Consider the following 20,035-nt stretch of genomic DNA (forward strand, 5'->3'; position numbering starts at 1 on the left):
AAAAACAAATCCAAAAACAAAACAACAACGCTCACACACTCTAAACGACCAAGCAAACAAGCAAGCGACAAACAAACAAATAACATCAAATGAAAAAGCAAGCAGTGATTGGAGTGATAATCGATAATGGTATCTGATAACTGATTTTGAACACATTCAGGCAAGGATTTCAACATTATGTTTTAAACTTTTGTAGCAGAAAAGCATAATTTTTGTTAGTGTCTGTGTTATTGTTTTTTTTTCTAGGACAGCATTAAATGGAACGTTCTATTTAGGTGACGAGTCCACTCACTGAAAATATCAACACTGTCAAGAACTTTGCAAAAAGTGGCGAAACTTCCCAATTTCATAACTTTCCTAAGTTAAATCATGCAACATTAAGAAACGCGTTAGTATACTGATCGATGCCGCCATAGTATAATTCAATGTACTGTTGCAAGATTGACGAGCTAACTGGCACGGGTAAAAAATAAGACGGTCTCATGCACTGACATCTACATTGTCTCAGCAATAGTTTAAACAAGCAACCAGACAAACAAACAAAACGAAAAGCGCAACTTGTGTTGAACATCGAATTACTAGTACAACAACAACAACAACAACAATGGTTTCAGTGGGGGGAAAAGGTTAGAAAAGAGGAAGGAGATTGAATTGCTTTGTGATGTCACAATTATTGCTTTGTTACATTTCACAAAAATGGCCATACGCGCGATTGTGAACAGCGCGCGTGACAGCATAATTGTTAGTGATGTCACAATTGCTTTCATTATTATATTTCACAAAATTGCCCTACAAAAAGCAGCGCGCCACTTACTTTGCTACATTTCACAGAGTGGTGCTAGTAGTACGCGCAGAGCAACGTTCGACGTCAGATCGAATTGCTTTGTGATGTCACAATATTGCGTTGTTACATTTCACAAAGTGGCCGTACTCGCGAAGCAACGCGCGACCTCAGAATTGTTTGTGATGTCACAATTGCTTTAATTAGAATTGTTAATAACTGCAGCGCGCGATGTCACCTGACTCAGCTTTGTTACATTTCACAGAGTGGTTGTACGCGCAAAGCAGCGCGCGACATCAGAATTCCTTTTGTGATGTCACAATTGCTACTAGTACATTTCACAAAATTACAGTGCGAAACATGCAGGGCATGATGTCAGAATTGCTTTGTGATGTCAAAGTTGCATTGCGCGATGTCAGAATTGGTATTTTTGATGGAGGTACTGTACATTGTGGAGATATTCATCTTATGTTTCGCTATCACTGTGGGGGTAAAATTTATATTGTGAGAGCATTTTATCTATGGGATAAAGTACCGGGACACTCCCACAATGTGCCTAAATATTGTTAGTTTGTGTGGAGTGTCAAACAGGGAGACATTCTGAAATAGCTGAAAACAAATAGCTTACATGTGCTCAGTAATCACGGTAGGCTCTTTCGACCAATCACACGAGGATTCAAAATATAACGAATATGATCTATTCATGAGCATCTCATTGAAATTCACTTAAATTTTAGTACTATTTCGTCTTCGTCCGGTCTTCGTCACAGCAGGTGTCATCCATATGCAAGCCTAACCAGGGAGGTGAAACAACCCTGGCCTAACCAAGTTTTTGGCATTTATGATGTCTGTCCAAAATTATGATAGTGAGCCCTCTACGACAAATCGCAACTTGTGCAAATTCAGCCGTATCGAAAGTATATTAAAAATAACGTATAAACGCTTCAAAAAACCTAGTTGTTGTTGTGTTTTTTTTTCTCTCCGACAGACATTACCGGATTATCATCTTTCTAAGAAGGTCTTGAATAACGATAAACAGACATAACACTATCATAGGTCCGATGCACTGCATATGAAATTACTCTCTAAAAAAAAAAATCGAGTGAAAATATTCACTCTTAAACGAGTGAATACAAAAAAGAGTGAATTTAGAGTGAAATTGGAGTGAATTTTGAGTGAAAATGTTCATTTTCACTCATTTGGAGTGACCTCAAGGATCACTCGAAGATTTTGGAGTGATCCCTGAGGTCACTCTAAAACGAGTGAAAATGAACATTTTCACTCAAAATTCACTCCAATTTCACTTTAAATTCACTCTTTTTAGTATTCACTCCTTTAAGAGTGAATGTTTTCACTCGATTTTTTTTAGAGAGTACATTTCGAATAATAGCTTAATCAATATAATCCGATGATACAAAGAAACTGTCATTAACAAAACTAAGAATCCAATTCAAAGATTCACCGATGATAATGATTGATGATACTAAAGCAGGAAAAGAAGACTGAATGAAATAAAAGTAGAAGCTCTGAAGAAGGAGAAGAAGACAAAAAAAGACGGAAAAGATGAAGAAAGAGGAGGACAAGAAAAAAGTAGAAAAGAAGAGAAAGGAGATTCATTGAAGGAGGACAAGAGATTACAATCACGAGTCCAAGAATTTATGCATCATTCCCGTAAGAATGTGATGTATTTGCCAGTCATCATATCTGTCTAAAGTTGTCTTGGATGAGACTTTGAATATGGAACCATTTCAGGGAAAATATCAGAATTTCTCTGATGCACAATTTATATTTGCCAAGGTGCACGCGATGGTTTGAGACAACAACAAGACATGAATGAGATTATTTCATGGTGAGATGGAAACCAGTGGCGGATCCAGAGGGGGCGCACCGGGCGTGCGCTCCCTCTTTAATTTTTGTTGAAACAATAGAAATATAAAGAAAAAAATGGGGGGGGGGGGGCACGTGCACCCCTTAATTTTGTAAAGGCGCCTCCCCTTTACGGAATTCTTGGATCCGCCCCTGTAAACTATCATAGGGCCTATTCTATTGGAGAATGAGGACAATGACAGCAAGAAAGAGAAAACTAGGATACCACACGCCATTTTTTTTTTTGCGTGTTCTCTTTAGCATCATCACAATAGTCAGATCTTTCAGTATCATCCATGCACATGGAGGTGATAATCATGATATTACTATAGGCTTGCAGTCACTTGAGTATACATGAAAAACAGAACAGAGCAGAACAAAACATTGAAACAAGACAAAACGCAGCAGCAACAGCAGCATTGAAGTGGAGTATAGCGGGATCGATCAGCAATACAACGCTGAGTGAGAGAAAATTAAACGTAAGACGCTATTTGGTTTTTCTTTATTTGTGCGTTTCACTTTAAATTCTTTGGGTAATTACTGAAAAGTTTTACTTCATATAGGTGGACGGAAACCGTGGTGCATCTCGATGTGTTTCTGTTGGTGCTTTGTTGACAAAATGGAGTTTAGTATACAATAACCCGGGGATTTTAGGGAAAAGGAATTGTAGGGAAGTAACTTATGAATATGTCGGTTTTGAAATGTGTATGTGTTTTCTCTTTTCTCTCTCTCTCTCTCATGTTTCCCGCTTTCCCTGAAGGCCTATTCACATACTCCCTGAGCATTCAACCCCTGAAGGTGGGCTTGTTGACACTACGCTGTCCTTGAAACCGCGAGTTTACATGAAGTGTGAATTAGCTTTGAGGTACGCGTGGTGAACAATGTATTGTGTAGACAGAGCTGGCCGGCCGCTGCTAGCTCACCCTGTTTTTTATGTGCTGCGCTCGTACCGGTATTGTAGTGTGCACTTTTCGTGAAGTTCCCTGTCTGTAGTTGAGTGAGGATCGTAGGATCAATTGGAGGAACTTAGTCTTGCTTGAAGTTAATGCTTTTATCTTCCAAATGCAAGAGCGTGTTATGGATTAGCTGTGAAAATCAACGTGGAATGATATCCGGATAACTCAATATCAATACGAGTAAATCAGAAGGTGTATTTTTCGGAGGACTATGTCGGCTTTTGTCGTAACTCTCCAAGGCGGTGCGCCTTGGGGTTTGCGGCTGCAAGGTGGTAGCGGTACTGGGGAACCGTTGCGGATAGCAAAGGTGAGTTTCCGTTGGGAGTTGTCATCCGCTCCGTGCCTCCCCGAAATCCGGTAACAATGATTTCCCTCGAAAGTGTGCTTGTATTTGATATAATACTAGATCAATTGAGGGTTGTCATAAGTAGTCAGTGATGTGCATGATATCTCATCGAGTCCTAATTTGTTCCTGTATGAAGAGTGACCATGCATTGATGATAATAGGGGCGTGGATTGGATGCCTGTGAAAGGAGGAGATGTTTCCTCGCTCCCATCGATACACCACGATTTTTTGTCCCATGTTCGCCAGAGCGAAGAGTAGGAGAAGGCCCGCCTCCCGTGTGGTACCACGCTGATTTCTGTATCATTGTAAACTGAGCTGAGATGACAGCAACTTGTACGTGCTCTTTGATGTAAATGCTTATCTAACTTTACAAGCTTGTATGATGTATATCTTTCATGATAGATGAAAACATCTAACTGATTTTATTCTTTACCTCTGGTAGAGATGATACTGATATAAAATTAGATGCTGTTAGAAAGGGGGTGATAATATGCAGTAAATTCAGTGCCTTTCTATGAGTAGTGAACATCTTTGTAAGGGTGAAACAAAAGTGAATGCACACTTTTATTACGGTAATTTATTTAAATAAATTAATTTATTTAGAATCATATTCATCGTAAATGTGACTCTTATCTCTACATTTTTTTTCTTGTTTCTCTATTTTGTGTACTTGTTAATACACGTACAAAAAATGTACATATCATTGCACTGTCAAGTAACTCTCAACTTAGTGATGACTGCCACTAGCTGGACTGGCAGATAAAGTGGTACGTCAATAATCAATTGAATTTCCTAAGAGCCCTGCAACTCTAAACTGGAGGCATTGCTTCCTCCAAGGACATGATGAGAAACATTCAACCCAATCAAGTAATGGTAACTCATGCACATCGTGTCATCAGGACTTACCATTTATCTGAAAATTAAATGGTAGGCTAATTATTTATGATATATGCCTACAAATGATGGAATGGTTTATACAAAACCCTATATACAGGATACATGTGTACAATGTATGTGCCCATGTAATTCGTTGTAGCTTGACAGACATACTGTTTCTATAGCATAACTTGTTGATCCTTCCTGAAACTTGACTCTGATTGCAAAGTTTACATCAAGCCACTCAGGTGTATGTAACTGTCTTAACATTCTGTCATGAATGTCACAGTGCCATATGTAGTAGAGATATTAGGGTGATGGCACGATCCCTGTACACTATTAAAAGTTACAAGGTACAGTGTAATTTTGATTAATGCCTGGTACACCTTTACTGACTTGTGGGGAAAAGAAACCCAGTGGATGTGCCAATGGTGAAGTAAAGTGGATGTATTGTTAGCTGTCTTGGAGATACGGTGGCGACATGGTGGAGACTTGAGTCTCGCTGGTCATTGGAGTAGTACATTGTTTGCAGAGACATATCTGTGATGTCTAGACTGCGACATCTAGCATCTCCTTCACACTAGCCAGTTCTCCGGGAGCCACAAGAGAATTGAATTGAATGCGTTCAATCTTTAAGGAAACTTTTTCCAGTGTCTAGCTGGTTTGGGAGATGTCGCCATTACAATGTCTCTGCGACATCTTCTTAGAATTAGTAGCGGCCAATTTGCGAATATTGATTTTGTTCACAAGGTCTCCAAGACGTCTCCGTAACCATGTGGAGACCCATTGAAGACCTACAACTGTACAGTGTACTGGAGACGCTGCGGTAATGTCTCCGCAACTTCTTGGTGAATAAGTTGTCATCTTCTTTGGAGAAGTCTCGGACGTTGCTCTGGAGTTGCCTTCTTGGCAAGCCTTATATTATCTTTTGAGTTGCACCGGTTGCGGCAATCATGGCGAAGTCTGCTATAGATAGCTAGCCCTTAACCTGTTGAGGACAGGCTACAACATATGCTACAACACGCATTTCCCCCGGACTTCTGCCTCAGTATACTGTACATGAACTCGAGACTAGTCTTCAACAGGTTAAAGGTTAATCCTCTTAATCCAATGTGAGTTCATACATGTATGTGTATTTTAAAGGAGTTCTGCACACTAATGAAACATTGGATTTGTTTAGCTGCCAAACTTTGTGAGGTAATTAACTCTTAACCCTCTGTATGCTTTATGTGCCGATTGGCACAGAAAACCCCACAGCATTGTACACACTGTCTATATCGTCTATGGCACAGAAAGGTTAAATATATCCATAAATGGTACACTTTGCAAACTAAAAATTCAGTCGACAGAAAATTACTGTGGTATAGGAGGTTAAGTTTGGTTTGTAAAGTACTTAGTACTTGCAGTGCAAGTCCGAGGATGCTTGTGTAGATACAGTGTACAATATTTTATGAATTAGAATGACATTATTGATTAGATATTCAGATATTGTCGGAGATCAATAACTGTGACTCTGCATTGTAAAGCAGTAATTTTGCTCATCAGGAGCCAACACATTTTTTCTTGGATTAGGCCTACTTCTTTTAAAGTGACTAGTTTGTCATGAAATATAGGAATGACTATGATGGTGTTCTGTTAAAAGTGCTTGAAGACTAAAAACCAAAGACTGAAAGTGTATTTTTCAGAAGAGGTAGCAAGGGAAATCCTGAGTTGACAGACATACAAGTTTGTATACCTGTAGACTTGAAAGATGAGGTCATTATTTTGAAAATATGTTATCATTGGGTTTTATCACCAGATTATACACATTAAATGGGTCTCCTGACATAAATTATTGCACGGGTGACTTGCCACGTTGTTAGGTTACGCATATTCCTTGGCAACAGAATTGATGCACATACTGAACTCTGGGTTTTATGCAGTGATACATGCCTGAGGCATATGGTGATGGATAAAAGGACATTCTCAGTGAATGATTTAATGGCAGCTGGTGCATAAACACAACCATAAAGCAGTCCACAGTCAACATCAAAGCCAATTTTTCATGATATCAGACTGCTGAAATGTTACTTGTATCCTGTGTTGTCAGCCACGGCTGGTCCAACCATGGCAGTGACTGTCATGCTGACCAGGAATTCTCGCAATTCCAGAAATCCACTCACGGTCAGTTCACATCTGAAAAATTAGACTGTGCCAGCTGTCTCAGCAGGAAAGTGGATCAAATTTTCCTGAAGTTCACTTCTATTCTGTGGTTTGGGCTTGCTCAAGATTGAAAGTCTTGATAAATGTAGTGTCAGTCTGGAATTTAGTGACTTTGCAAGTGTACTTTTTTGCACATTGTTCAGCAGTTTATATTCCATCAAACCAAAAATCAAATCAACATCTGGTTGCTGACCAAACAGGTAAAAAAGAAAAGAAAAGAAAGAATAGTGTGGAAATGAAGCCATACAGGGTAAATCAGTTTTGTTGACCTGGACAGAATTCCATCAATAGGTGTATTTGAATTGATCATGACCAGTTGATAGGAAATATTATTTGGTGTATAAATGTAGATGATTCTAGGATATTTACTCAAAGCCAACATTCTGTTAATTGAGTGACATTCCCCTGAAAACAACAAAAACCAAAACCATTATGATCAGTTTGGTCTATTATAATCACACATCATTATTGACCCTTTTGATGTATGACTACTCCAAGCTGTACAAGAGTAAATGACTACAAATGAAGGTAAAAAAGGAATGATTAATGTTTAAATTTATTGATTTTTTTTTTTTTTGGGGGGGGGGGCATTCAAATTTTTTTTGATCAAGCTGAGGGAAATTTCTTTCAGATCAGATTTTCAAGTGAAAAGCTGCAGATGAAGAGGATTTGAAAGTGTAGTCAGCGAAAATGTGACACATTTTTCATCATACATGTATGATGATATGAATGACATGATGACCTGCCAAAAGATCAGAGTGGCCATTAAGCAATGAAATTAATTTCATTGTAATCTATCTCTTCATCATCAAAAGAGACCATAATTTGATCCATTGAGACATACAATATGATATGCTGTCAGCATAGAAAGTATGCACATCAATATTATGACCTTATTTTGGGCCAATGTATACATCCATGAATCCTGATTAAAATTGAAAAAAGGGCCATTGATTCATGATGTACATCTACATAGTATAGGGTATCTCATGATGCCTTGATATGGCAGATGATGAATGAATTCATCTTTCTGGAGATTGAAAATTAATTGACGGATTGGATCTGGAATGCAGCAAAATGTAATGCACACAGTCCTGTACATGTGAGAAGCCCCTAATTCGATCGACCTGATCCTGAACTGCCACAGCAACTGCCAAACAAGATATAGGGCTGGAAGGGTTTCGACATTGAGTGCTAATGGGTATTTCTGGGCTGTATAATTGAGGTTATCCACTGATACATTGGCATGTTTAGAATGAAGGGATCCTGTGTCGGTCAGCTGACCATGGCCAAGAAGTCGAGGAAGGACTGGCTGGGATAGGGGAGGGGCAGGGAGCTTATGGCTGAGCCAAGCAGCTGTGAAGGCAGCAGCTATCTGGCTCCAGGGAAGATGTTGATGGATTGAACAACGTGGATGGCTTGAAAACAACGTCTTCAGGGATTGCGAGCCAGTTTAAGCTATCATCACAATTACCCGCATCAGTCCTTTTTTCCATTTTTAAGAGCTCATGTTAGTGTCTTGATATTTCCTTTTTGACAATTGATTTGCTGGGTCCAGTGAAATGAAGTCATGTAATTTAGTAGAGCACATTGCTCAGTTCATTCTCTCTGCGACAAATTGCTCCTTTTATTCCATGCAGCTGTTGATTTGTAGCCCCAGGCAAATCTTTCAGATTTATGTTACTGCAACATGATCGTGATGGGAATCGACTGTTACATGTTTTGATGCACTTATTGATTTATTTTAGAATGAACTTTCAGCAACAACAACAAAAAAATAATAAGTTGAGGAAAGACCAGCAGTGCTGAAACATCCACTCTCTTATTCTGTACAGTTAAGTTCCATGAGCAGCATTTGTAGAAAGAGCCAAGTGTATGTGGAGAGCTCAGTTCTAAACAGACATCAATACATAAGATTATGAACATCTTTGAAACAGAGAAATGTCATCATCACACAGGTTATAAAGTCGGATTCAATTTCGTAGCATGTTGAGTTGCACAAAGAATAGGCCTATACTTTTTAATATACATTGAACATGATTTGATAGCTTTCAAAGAGGACAATCTGTAATAATAAAACGTCAGTTCATAAGGAGTGTTGTCATTATCAGTCTGATTTAAAATTGTCGGTTGGTTAGATCAAAAACAGTTGATTAAAGGGATTGTATACAGTAGTTTTGGTCATGACCTAACATCACGTTTACAATATTTTTTAGTGAGATAGTGAGAAACCTCTTATGAAATATGAAAGAGCTTGTACAGTATGATTTCAAGAAGGACTCAGTGTTTATTTGATGAAAATTGGTCTTGAAATGGCTGAGATATCCAAAAAAGCAATCCTAATGAGATTTACAGGCCACGACTTTTATTAGGATCTCTTTATTTTACCTTGTTTGTCGATACTGTAAAAGTGGATATCACGCTCGGCCGGGTAAGATGGATTTTGTGTGTTTTTAATTCAGCCGAATCAGGACATTAACTTCTGGAACATATGGCTTATTTTTGTGCTAGCGTCTGGTTGCGCGAAATTTGCAAAAATTTCCATACCGCGAAAATTTCCACTGTTACAGTATCTTGGTCATTTCAAAACCGATTTTCATCAAATAAATGTTTGATTCCTCGTAGAATTAGAGTGGCTTCTAAATATCCCACAAAAAGTTTCAAGCTGAATCCTTACAATGTACCTCAACCAGTACTGTAAAAGTGGTTTCTTTCGCGTACAGATACTTTTGTGGTTTCCATCGGTGCCGACTTTTTCGCGTGTGTTTAAATTCGCGGTCGGCAAAATCTGTGAATTTGCAGTCGGCAAAAACTGTTTTATTTTGCACATGAAAACCCAAACTATAATCCAATTATTCTTTTATTGATTAAATACATGTAGAAATCAAAATTATATGCAGGCTTACCTGAAATCCAGTCTCTCGAGTACTTTATAACATGCTTGTACCTACCTACATTGTACATTGCGCGGTATCGCTGTGTGTGTTGACCATCAATACACTCAATGCGCGGAATCTTTGTGTGTGCATGTGCGCAATAGCGTTGTAACAAGCGATGAGTTCAAAACATTTTTGCGTGATGTTGAATTCGCGGTTCAACCTCAAAGCGCGAAAATAAAACCGCCGCGAAAGAAACCACTTTTACAGTATTGTACAGTCCCTTTAAAAGTGAACTGCAGACCCTCGCACTAATAATAATACCATATAAGTACTTGTTAAGTCAAACAGTCAGCAAGATAGTACCATGGAGCTTAGTAGCTCCATGATAGTACTGAGGAATAACATGGGGTGCTGGTAATGTTTGAGAAGAGGGTAGGTGGAAAAAAAAAAACATCCTCAGCAACAGTAAAGAAGAGTCAGTTAGTTCAGCAGGCAATATTTGTGTGTGCGGGCAGACTTTTCTCTGACTCTGGAGAAATGTTGCCCCTGACCAAAGTGTGATTCAGAATGATATGACTGGTCACGTGGGGGTAGGTTTACCCGCCATTTATTGATTTGAGCGCCCGGAATTTGTGCATTGTTTGCACACTCACAGCTCAGACCCCTCTCCTTGAACATTCACTTTTTTGTTGCACTCAATGGGGTCTGATGTGAGAGATTAAAGGGTGATATTGTATTTGCAGAAAATAGCGCAAACTAATCAATGGGGCGCGGGCTGTCTGACAATTGGGCTACACAGTGTGTCTATTGTGTTAGGTGTTATGTGTGGTTTTCTACAAGAAAGAGTGAGTCTGTGTATTGTAGTATTAGGGTTAGTATTAGTTGTAATTCAAGGGTGGTATGGAAGGGTCTACCATTCAGCCCTGAATGTACGATATACAGTACGGTACTGTAAAACGAGGAATGTTTGCATGCATTTTAATTTTGAGAATTTCGCGAGAGCCAAGATTCGCGAAATTAAAAGTTCTTGTCTACAATATACACATTGAATGTTAGAGGCAAGTTGAGAAAATTTCATGCCGCGAAAATTTCATGTTTTACAGTATTTCAAAAGTGCACTATTTTTAGCATGTGCTGTATATTACATTCTGATTCCAGTAGGCATCGTTTTGTGACAAATTGAAGTACACTGAAATGTGTATTTCATTTGTGGTCAGTTGCAAATACTTCACATTTTTTTCACCAAGCAAGAATGACACTTCTTTGAAGAGATAGTGCTGTCAAAAATGGAATGTGAACATGTTGCGTTCAATTGACAGAAATCTTTGAGAAATGCCACAGAAGGCGTTTTCACATCAGCTCGATAAAAATCCAAGCTCGAGATATTTTTCGCAATCGCAAATTAGCGCGCTATTTCATTTCCTATTCACATAAGCCAGAACATTATCAAATAGCACGCTAGTTTGCATTAATTATCCTGCTATTTCTGAAATTTCCTGAGTTGGACTGGAGAAATTTTTTCGATCAGAGCGACAAAACTAGCGCGCTAATTTGTATTCACATTATCAAATAGCGCGCTATTTCGTGATCTGGTTGATTTCCCAAGTCAGAAAATAGCGCGCTATTTCAAAACATCGGGCTGATGTGAAAACGCCTAATGTGTTATAATGGTTTGGTTGATACCTTACTTAAATTTGACAGGTGACATAAACAAGCATTTTTTTTTTTTCTGTGTGTGTGTGTGTGTGTGTGTGTGTGTGTGTGTGAGACAGGCATAATTTTTGTTTTTGTGGGTGGGGAAGGGAGGGGAAGTCTCATGCAGCACAGCATGTGGGCGAACAACTGACTATCAGTCAGACACACATACATGGCAACAGTTATCACAGGCTGTGGCAACGTGACGAGTTCGCGAGACCTTGATTGGCAGCAGTCGTCACATCCAAATACCGGAGGAGGTTGTGTGATGTATCTGGTCCGTCCATGAATGTTTACCCTCTCAGAGATGGATATGGTTGCCAGTGGTATCCGCAATACCGCATCCACTTTCCCTCCTTATACTCCGCCGCACCCCGGCATCACGGGGAAAGGGGTAATGAGGGGAATTGAAAGTGACAGAGGTTGACTGGGAGGGGGTGGGGGATTTTTAGTCCTGGCTGTCACCAGCTCTCACTGTGGAGATTGTTGAAATTGAAATGTCCTTGAACATGTACAGCTGTAGCCCTATTGTATGGGCATTCTGTATCCCATATCCAGAAAATTAAATGGCTGACATTGTAGCATTTATGGCATTTAATATCACGTAGAAATTGTGTGAGTCGAAAGCTAGGTCACAATGTCATGACATTCACTAATAAGGAAAAAAGAAATGATTCATGTGATGTAGGACCTATTTATGGACGCCATTATCATTTTTTTTTTTTTTTTTTGGGGGGGGGGGATAGTTCCTTTTGGTTGAGGCTGAATGAAATTTGATGTTGAATATGTACCAGTGTATTTTTAATACACATTAACATTTCAATAGACATCAGTCAGCGTTAAAAGTTTGTCTTGACATCCAAGCTGTTGTATTGTCAAAGATATCTGAATCTGATGTGTTTCATACTCTTAATGTACTTGTAAACTAGTAGGCCTACACTATGCACCAGATTTTCAATTGACATTAAGCATGACAATGACTGCATGTACACATGCACAGTAACAAGAAATTAATTTGTAGGGATATATGTGGTACATTTGTTGTGTAATGCCTATTGGCAATGACCTTGATTGACATGAAAAAAAAAAAGAGGCCCACAGATCAGATTGTAAAACAATCCATGTATGAAAACAATGCAAAATAACAACCTGTATCAAGGACAAGGCTTTTCTACATTATGTGGTTTTGGGGTTGCTTGGCTTGATGTGGTATTGCTGTATTTCAGTCATGTCACAATTACAGCATGTTTTGGCGTTGATTCATGTGCTTGTGGGTGTATCAAACTTGAGTTTTACCACAAAAATTCAGCTTTTAGTTTGTAGGGTTTTCCTTTTGTGCTCAAAATGCTGCAACACTGACTGATGCATTGACAGTATGTGTGATCCTAATGCAAACTGCGAAGAATTTCCCCCAAAGGGTGTTGCAGTGTAGTACTAAGATTCATGTGACACCAACGAACCCTTCGCCCAATTAGGCCTAATAGCAACCATTATTGAAATAGTCTCACTTCCAGGCTTAAGGTTGTCTACTTCTATTGTACATGCGGTACTTCACTTCTTCTAAATATTCATAAAAGGAGCATTGCGATAGATTCTATGTTTACAAACTGTAGCTCATTCTCAGAGATATCATGCTCTTTGTACACATCCACAAAATGGAAAATGTATGTATGACTTTTAACAGTTTCTGAAAGAATGTCTTGTAGGATGTACTGTAAAACGAGGAATGTTCGCGTGCATTTTAATTTCGCAAATTTCGCGAGCGCCAAGATTCGCGAAATTAAAATGCACGCGAAATTTCTTGTCTACACTGCATTGAATGCCAGTGGCAATTCGCGAAAATTTCATGCCACGAAAAAGGCCGTCGGCTCCAATTTGCGAAAATTTCGCGCTGCGAATATATCATGTTTTACAGTATATGGTTTGAGAGTTTCTAATCATGGGCATTTTATCAAAGCAGATATTTTTGAGTTGTACAATCTATCTGTGAAGCCATCATGGATTGATCATGTTTGAAGAAAGTGGTGGTCATCATTTTCTGTGCAATATTTGAAGATGTCACCGTAAAGATGGACTTTTAATTTCAGTATGTGTGTTTGCAATGAAAGAATAATTTGTCCTGACGGTGATTTCTTTAATAAATGGTCAGGTAATGCATGTTCAGGAGATGAAAGGCCAGCATAATCCTCTCTCGAAATGATGGAAATATAAAAGATGTTCATCCTCAACAGAAATATCTATACTTAAATGAAAGTTGTGAGACAAAACCAGAAGATACACTGTATCATTAAATGTATACAAATTGTGCCCATCTTTCTTAATTAATGCAAGATGACACATCTTAATCAATGCAGTATACATTATACATGTCATATACCACCTTAGCACAGCATCCCTCGACCAAAAAAGTAAATCTTAACCCGTTCCTTACGGGAACCTGGTGGCCTGCGTATTAACTCTATGGGCATTTCAGAATTCAGTATGGAACAGGTTAATGTACATTGTACAATGTAAAACTGTGGCTGTGACATTTTTTTTTTTTGTGTGATAGTCCTCGTTAGCTCCTGATTCATATGAAATGTGCATTGTCAAGGATAGAATGCCTTTCTGTGATGCGGCTGAAGATGACCGACTTGGTTAAGTTTAGGATGCTAGAAGAATGTGCTGAATATCATTTTGCGCTGAAGAAAAGGCAAACTTGTAATTTGTCACTTTTTTCCTAATTTCAAACAAATTTCAACTAATCTCATGCATACATACAATGTCACAGCTTCTAGTATTTAAATACAATGAAGATAAAGTTCTTTCTTTGGTGAAGTATACTACGGTACCTTTATTCAAGTATTGTATGTAAACGTTGTGCATAGAAAACATGCATGGGTCTCGAGATGGTGTAGTGTGGTATCATAGGGAAATAATCAAACCATTGTGTGAAAGTACTTCTTGTATACCTACTGTCACTTTAATAGCAGAATGGAGCTTTAAAGGGTTGATTAGGTATTGACTGTCAGTGTACTATAGAAGGTCTTGCCATTTTAGATCCTAGCCTGGTTCGATCTTGTTGACACAAAGTCTGACTCAATGGTGGTGGATGTACATGTGGTCACGTTGGCAAGGCGTTGATCAGGCGTATGGGCCATACCGGCAAGTTTGGGGTCGCAAAGCCGCCCCCCTATGCCTGTAATACAATGATCAATCAACTACAAGGGAAGACGTAAATTGATAGCAATCCACTTTCCCAGCTGCCTCTTGATCACCCTGGCATTACACACCCAGACATCTTAAAGGTATGGTACGGTATTGGTGGAGATGAGGATTGGGCTTTTAATTTTTTTGTGAGATACCAAGAAACCACTTATGAAATAGTACAGAGCATACCATTTTAAAAGGAATTCAAAGTTTATTAGATGAAAATCGGTTTTGGAGTTGCTGAGACATCCAAAAACAAAGTGAAACAAAGCAATCCTACTAAAAGGTGGGTCCTGCTTTTTATTAGGAATGCTCTTTTTTGATATCTTGGCCATTTTAAAACCAGTTTTCATCTAATAAACATTGAATCCCTCTTGGAATTACATGCTCTTTCATATTTCATGCGAGGTTTTTCATTATCTCGCCAAAATATCAGAACCTAAAGTTAGGTCTCAACCAAAACTATATGCTCCCTTTAAAGGGGCTAGTATAAACAAGGGAAATGGAAAGGCCACCGGTGGCATAAAAGGCATCATCTTAATATCATTTGCAGACGAAACAAAAACCCAGCTTTATAAGTGCTTCAAAATAGTTCTACAATAGGCCCATTTACACTTGCTTGGAAAAATCGCGATTTTTCTAAAATCGCGATTTTTCTAAAATCGCGACATTTGGGTGTAAGTTGCTAAGCAACTACACCCAAACGCCCTCGAAACATCGCCAGAAAAGCCGGAGTGTGATTTTTTGAAACATCGCGAAGTTTGAGGCGAAGTTAGCGAGTGTAAACCCAAGCTGCAGAAATATCGCGATTTTTCATCACGTGACTCTCGGTATCGGATTGCACCGGGAGTTTACGCGCGCTCCGGATCCCTTTTTGGAACGTGTAGAGAGCAATGGTGTATAGACAGCTGTGTACAGCCACAGGTCGGCTCGTGGTCTCTCACCTCCCCCTCCCCGATGAAACTAGTACACTGTACGTGAAAACTACATAATGTGTACTACTGGTAGCAAACCTGAAGTTCTCCAACCACGTATCATCACCCCATGACAACTTAACAAAATAATGTTCTCCCAGAAATGCGTTGATTCAGATTGTGGGAGTGCCCGTACTGTTCTCGATAATTATACGTTGTTTGTGGAATACAGGACTACAGGAGTACGTCACAAGTGTAAGTTCTTGCTGTCGCCTGATAAAATCCTAGTCCTAACTTCCAAGTCTTACTTCCCACTTTCGTCATATCGGCGAAATTTCATGATCCTCCTGAATGCTGCTGTAGATGAAGTTTTACACACCTACTACGTATGTGATCTAATGTAGCAAGCTACTATATAGTTTTACCGTAAGTAAACAGTCTCGAGAAGCACAAATTTATGTGTGCATTGTACTGATAAAAAGCCCTGGCTCAACGTTCCAACCAGCCAGCTGTGATCAAAATATACTGCACTGCAGTGAAAACGAACAGAATAGCGCGTGTTCCATTCAGCTACCGTGTTGAAAACAGGTAAATTACGCATGCGCACTACCGACCAAAAAATCGCGATGTTTCGTGAAACTCAAACTTCGCGTGCTTTTGCGCAAGTGTAAACGGTGGAACCAAAATATCGCGATTTTAAAAATCGCGATGTTAGTAAGTGTAAATGCGGCTACTGTGAGTTAGGGATAGAAACAACCAATGTAAGAATGTTAAAGGGATGGTACAGTATTGGTGGAGATGAGAATTGGGCTTTTAACTTTTTGCAAGATATCAAGAAAACACTTATGATATAGAACAGAACATACCATTTCAAGAGGAATTCAAAGTTTATTTGATGAAAATCGGGTTTGGAATTACTGAAAAATCCAAAAACAAAGTAAAACAAAGCGATTGTAATAAAGTGTGGGTCCCACACTTTATAAGAATCGCTCTTTTTTGGATATCTCAGCCATTTCAAAACCAATCTTCATCAAATAAATGTTGAATTCCTCATAGAATTACATGCTCTTTCATATTTCATAAGAGGTTTCTCATTATCTCACCCAAAAATGTTGGAAACCTGAAATTAAGCCTCAACCAAAACTGTACGAACCCTTTAACCCATTGTGTGCCAGATCAATCTCATGTCCATAGGTACATTGTATACTATGTGTGTGAAATCTGTGCACATTTTACTCATTGGCACAGAAAGTCTTAATCAGTATAGGCCCAGTCAGTTTTAAGTTTTGTTAAATATGCAAAATGTGAATGAAGTTCAAAAATTAAAATTGTTTCTAGAATAAACTGTCAACAGTTATGTTTTATTGAAAGAAATAGTGATATCACTTTATATTTTAGGATTTATTGCAAAATCTTTATATGGTAGGATGTTTTGAGATACAACTGACCTACACACATGCATCAAATGTGACCACTTAAATCACTGTTCCCAATGGTAAACAATACCTTTATTTTAAGTTTGGGTCAAGATCAGTCCTTGTTGGCTTGAAGCAGTAAACATTTCCCTTGTGATGAAATATATTGCAGTACAAAAGTGATTGACTGTATGAAAAGTCAATTATTAAGTTTAAGACTTTAATGTAGCACTAATTAACAGATGATCTGCCCAATGAACATATATTTTTTATCCTGCAGTTCAATTTAATAGACTGTGCATCTATAGATAGATCCACATACCATAATTATTTTCTCAATTTTCTTTTTCGATTGTTCATGGTCAAGTATATGTGGTATAGAATAGAAGTGAGTACAAGTGAGTGAAGTTGTTGGGTTCAATCTCTAAAGGATGGGTTTACCTTCATGTACACTTGTGGATTGAGTAAATCTCATCATATTTTCTTTCTATAATTCTGCACATGTGACATCACAAACTTTAGTCATAGATTCTCATCCAGTGATGGTGGCACTGAAACTTCAGAAATTCATACCTTTTGAACGGTTTGTCCAATTTTCCTCAAACTTCAGTGACGTGTTCCACTACAATTTATTGTATATTGCTGCATTCACTCACTCCACGTGTATACGAAGGTGAGCTTGTCCTTTAACAAGCACACGAACACACACATGTGAGACTAATGAGCTAAGTATAACCTGAGCCATAGCCATAACATTACAATTATCATAATGTCAAGGGGCATGATGAGATGAAGTTACCGCTACAACCAGGTTATTGCATCACGATGTGCAGTGTATGGTATATATATATATAGATATTATGGATCCTTTTAGGCCTCTGCTTTGAGTCTTTCTTTGAGGTGTTTGTGTTAAGATTGATTTTTTGGAGGACCTTTGAGGCATCATCTTTAAAGAATACATGTAGATTGCGATTTTATTTCACTTTTGCGTCTTCTTAGTATGATGTACTTTGTACATTTGCTTTTATACATACAGTAAAGGAAGATTTGATTTGGCCAGTAATCACATTCTAGCATAAATTGCTTTTTCTGAATAATATTTAAGTGGTATCAATTATATTTTACAAAGATAGTTTGTCACTAGTACCAATTTGGAAAAAAATGACCACAAAATAGAGGTAGGGTTCAGATGTAAATGTACGATATAAAAGACAAATGGTGCTCATATTTCCTATTTCCAGTACAGTAAATCCATCAAAAGGTCTTGAAAAGTCATTTTCAGGGTCAAGATAATCATGGAAAACTTCTTATCTTTATGTTCAGCAGTGTTAGGTAAGATCATCATATTTACTCTAAACATGAGATATCTGAGGACTGTAGATATGTTCTTATGATTAATAACAGAGCAGAGGCCAGTGAATTCTCAGAGTGAGAAAAGACCTTCGCATTCAAACATTGAAGTGTCCTCCTTTACAGGGCGCTTCTCATCATAATCACAGCGCCGTGACAATCAGGAAGTTTTGGCAAAGATTTTTGGGTAAACCTGCCTCATATACAATACCCTTTCAGTTGCCTTCAGGGATCATGCTGTGCAACTTGGGGTACATGCAGTAATGCACAGACCAGTGAAAATATACGCATATGATTGAGTTATTATATAAACATACATTGTAGACATGCTCGACTTCAGATGTGTGCAGAACTGTCACTTAGCGAGCCTTTTAATTGGTGTTATGGCTTGTCAGCATGCGGAACGCTTCATGTATTTTACATTTGACATAAAAATACACAGTGACACACACAAAACAATATGGAACAAGTGGGTGACTTGCAGAGACCATACATCGTGTATGTACTACTTGTGTTTTGCATTTTTTCTTTCTATTATTGTTGTTGTTATTACTGGTTCCATGACATTTGCTCCTGTGACTATTGCTCCCATGAATTATCCGTACGTCAGGCCAAACATTAATTCTCCCTACAAACATAATCCTAAACCTAATCCTAATCCTCACATCAAACTAAACCTAAAAACCCTGTAGATCACAACCCTTCCCCCAAAATCCTTGGAGAAAATAAGACTGGAGCAGTTGCTGTAGAAGCAAATGGTATGTCACCGTTTTGATTGGCATTTGCAAAAGAATATAAAAGTGAATGATCAACCAACAAACAGACATACAAACAAACAAAGCAAGTGTTATACAAGAGTACAAGAGGTCAAGCTTCCCCTGATGCACTCTTCCAAGTTGCTGGGCTGGAAAAAGAGTAATCAGTGCTTTATAGCTGGATTACCAATTTGAAGAGGTTTTATGTCGCAATTGACAACTTAAACCATAGTTTCATAATTACTGTGTTTCAGCACAGTATGATACCAGAACAGAACATTGATATTCTTAACCCACTCATTAACCAGGACACAGTAAAGAAACATTGGTTTGACCGAATGTAGTACACTGCACTTTAAAAGGTGGGAAATAGAAACAGTCTGGACCAGAGACTAATGATGCAGTGAGGCTGGCCCATTTCATGTTGATAAAAGAAAGTGGTCTGAGAGTGTCTGGAGATAAACGTCGTATTTACGAGATAATAGACGGAACTGCCATTAGCAGTCAAACTTATCATTACTTACATCTTGGATTCTCTTGAGTTTAGATAATTTACATCTAATGTTGTATGTATGTTAGGACATCCATGCGTCCCTGGAGGTAGTGGTCAAATTAGGCTAGACTCTCAGTATGACTACTTCTCCCTTGACCAGTGAAACTAGTCTCTTATCAAAGGTATGGTTCGGAACAAGATTGCAAAGCAAAACAAAACAGACAAAACAAAGCAAAACATTAACAAAATACAGAAGGCACTGGCATTATACTGAATGTTGAGCAAAATGTTCGTTTTGGAATAAAAAAATCTTCTGGA

At 38.4% G+C, this 20,035-nt stretch overlaps 1 protein-coding gene across 1 annotated transcript in view; it reads left to right on the forward strand.

Moving 5' to 3' along the window:
• Positions 1–3,538: 3,538 nt before the first annotated feature.
• Positions 3,539–20,035, forward strand: part of LOC139727994 (uncharacterized) — a 191,709-nt gene continuing 175,212 nt past the window's right edge. Inside the window, exon 1 of the mRNA XM_071638961.1 lies at positions 3,539–3,910. Within this exon, the coding sequence (XP_071495062.1) occupies positions 3,815–3,910 (96 nt within the window). The 5' untranslated portion in view covers positions 3,539–3,814. The remainder of the gene's footprint in view (positions 3,911–20,035) is intronic.

The sequence above is a fragment of the Diadema antillarum genome, unplaced genomic scaffold, assembly GCF_040938485.1.
Source record: "Diadema antillarum isolate AM-2024a unplaced genomic scaffold, OU_Dant_1.0 seq00000161_RagTag, whole genome shotgun sequence".
Lineage (NCBI taxonomy): Eukaryota > Metazoa > Echinodermata > Echinoidea > Diadematoida > Diadematidae > Diadema > Diadema antillarum.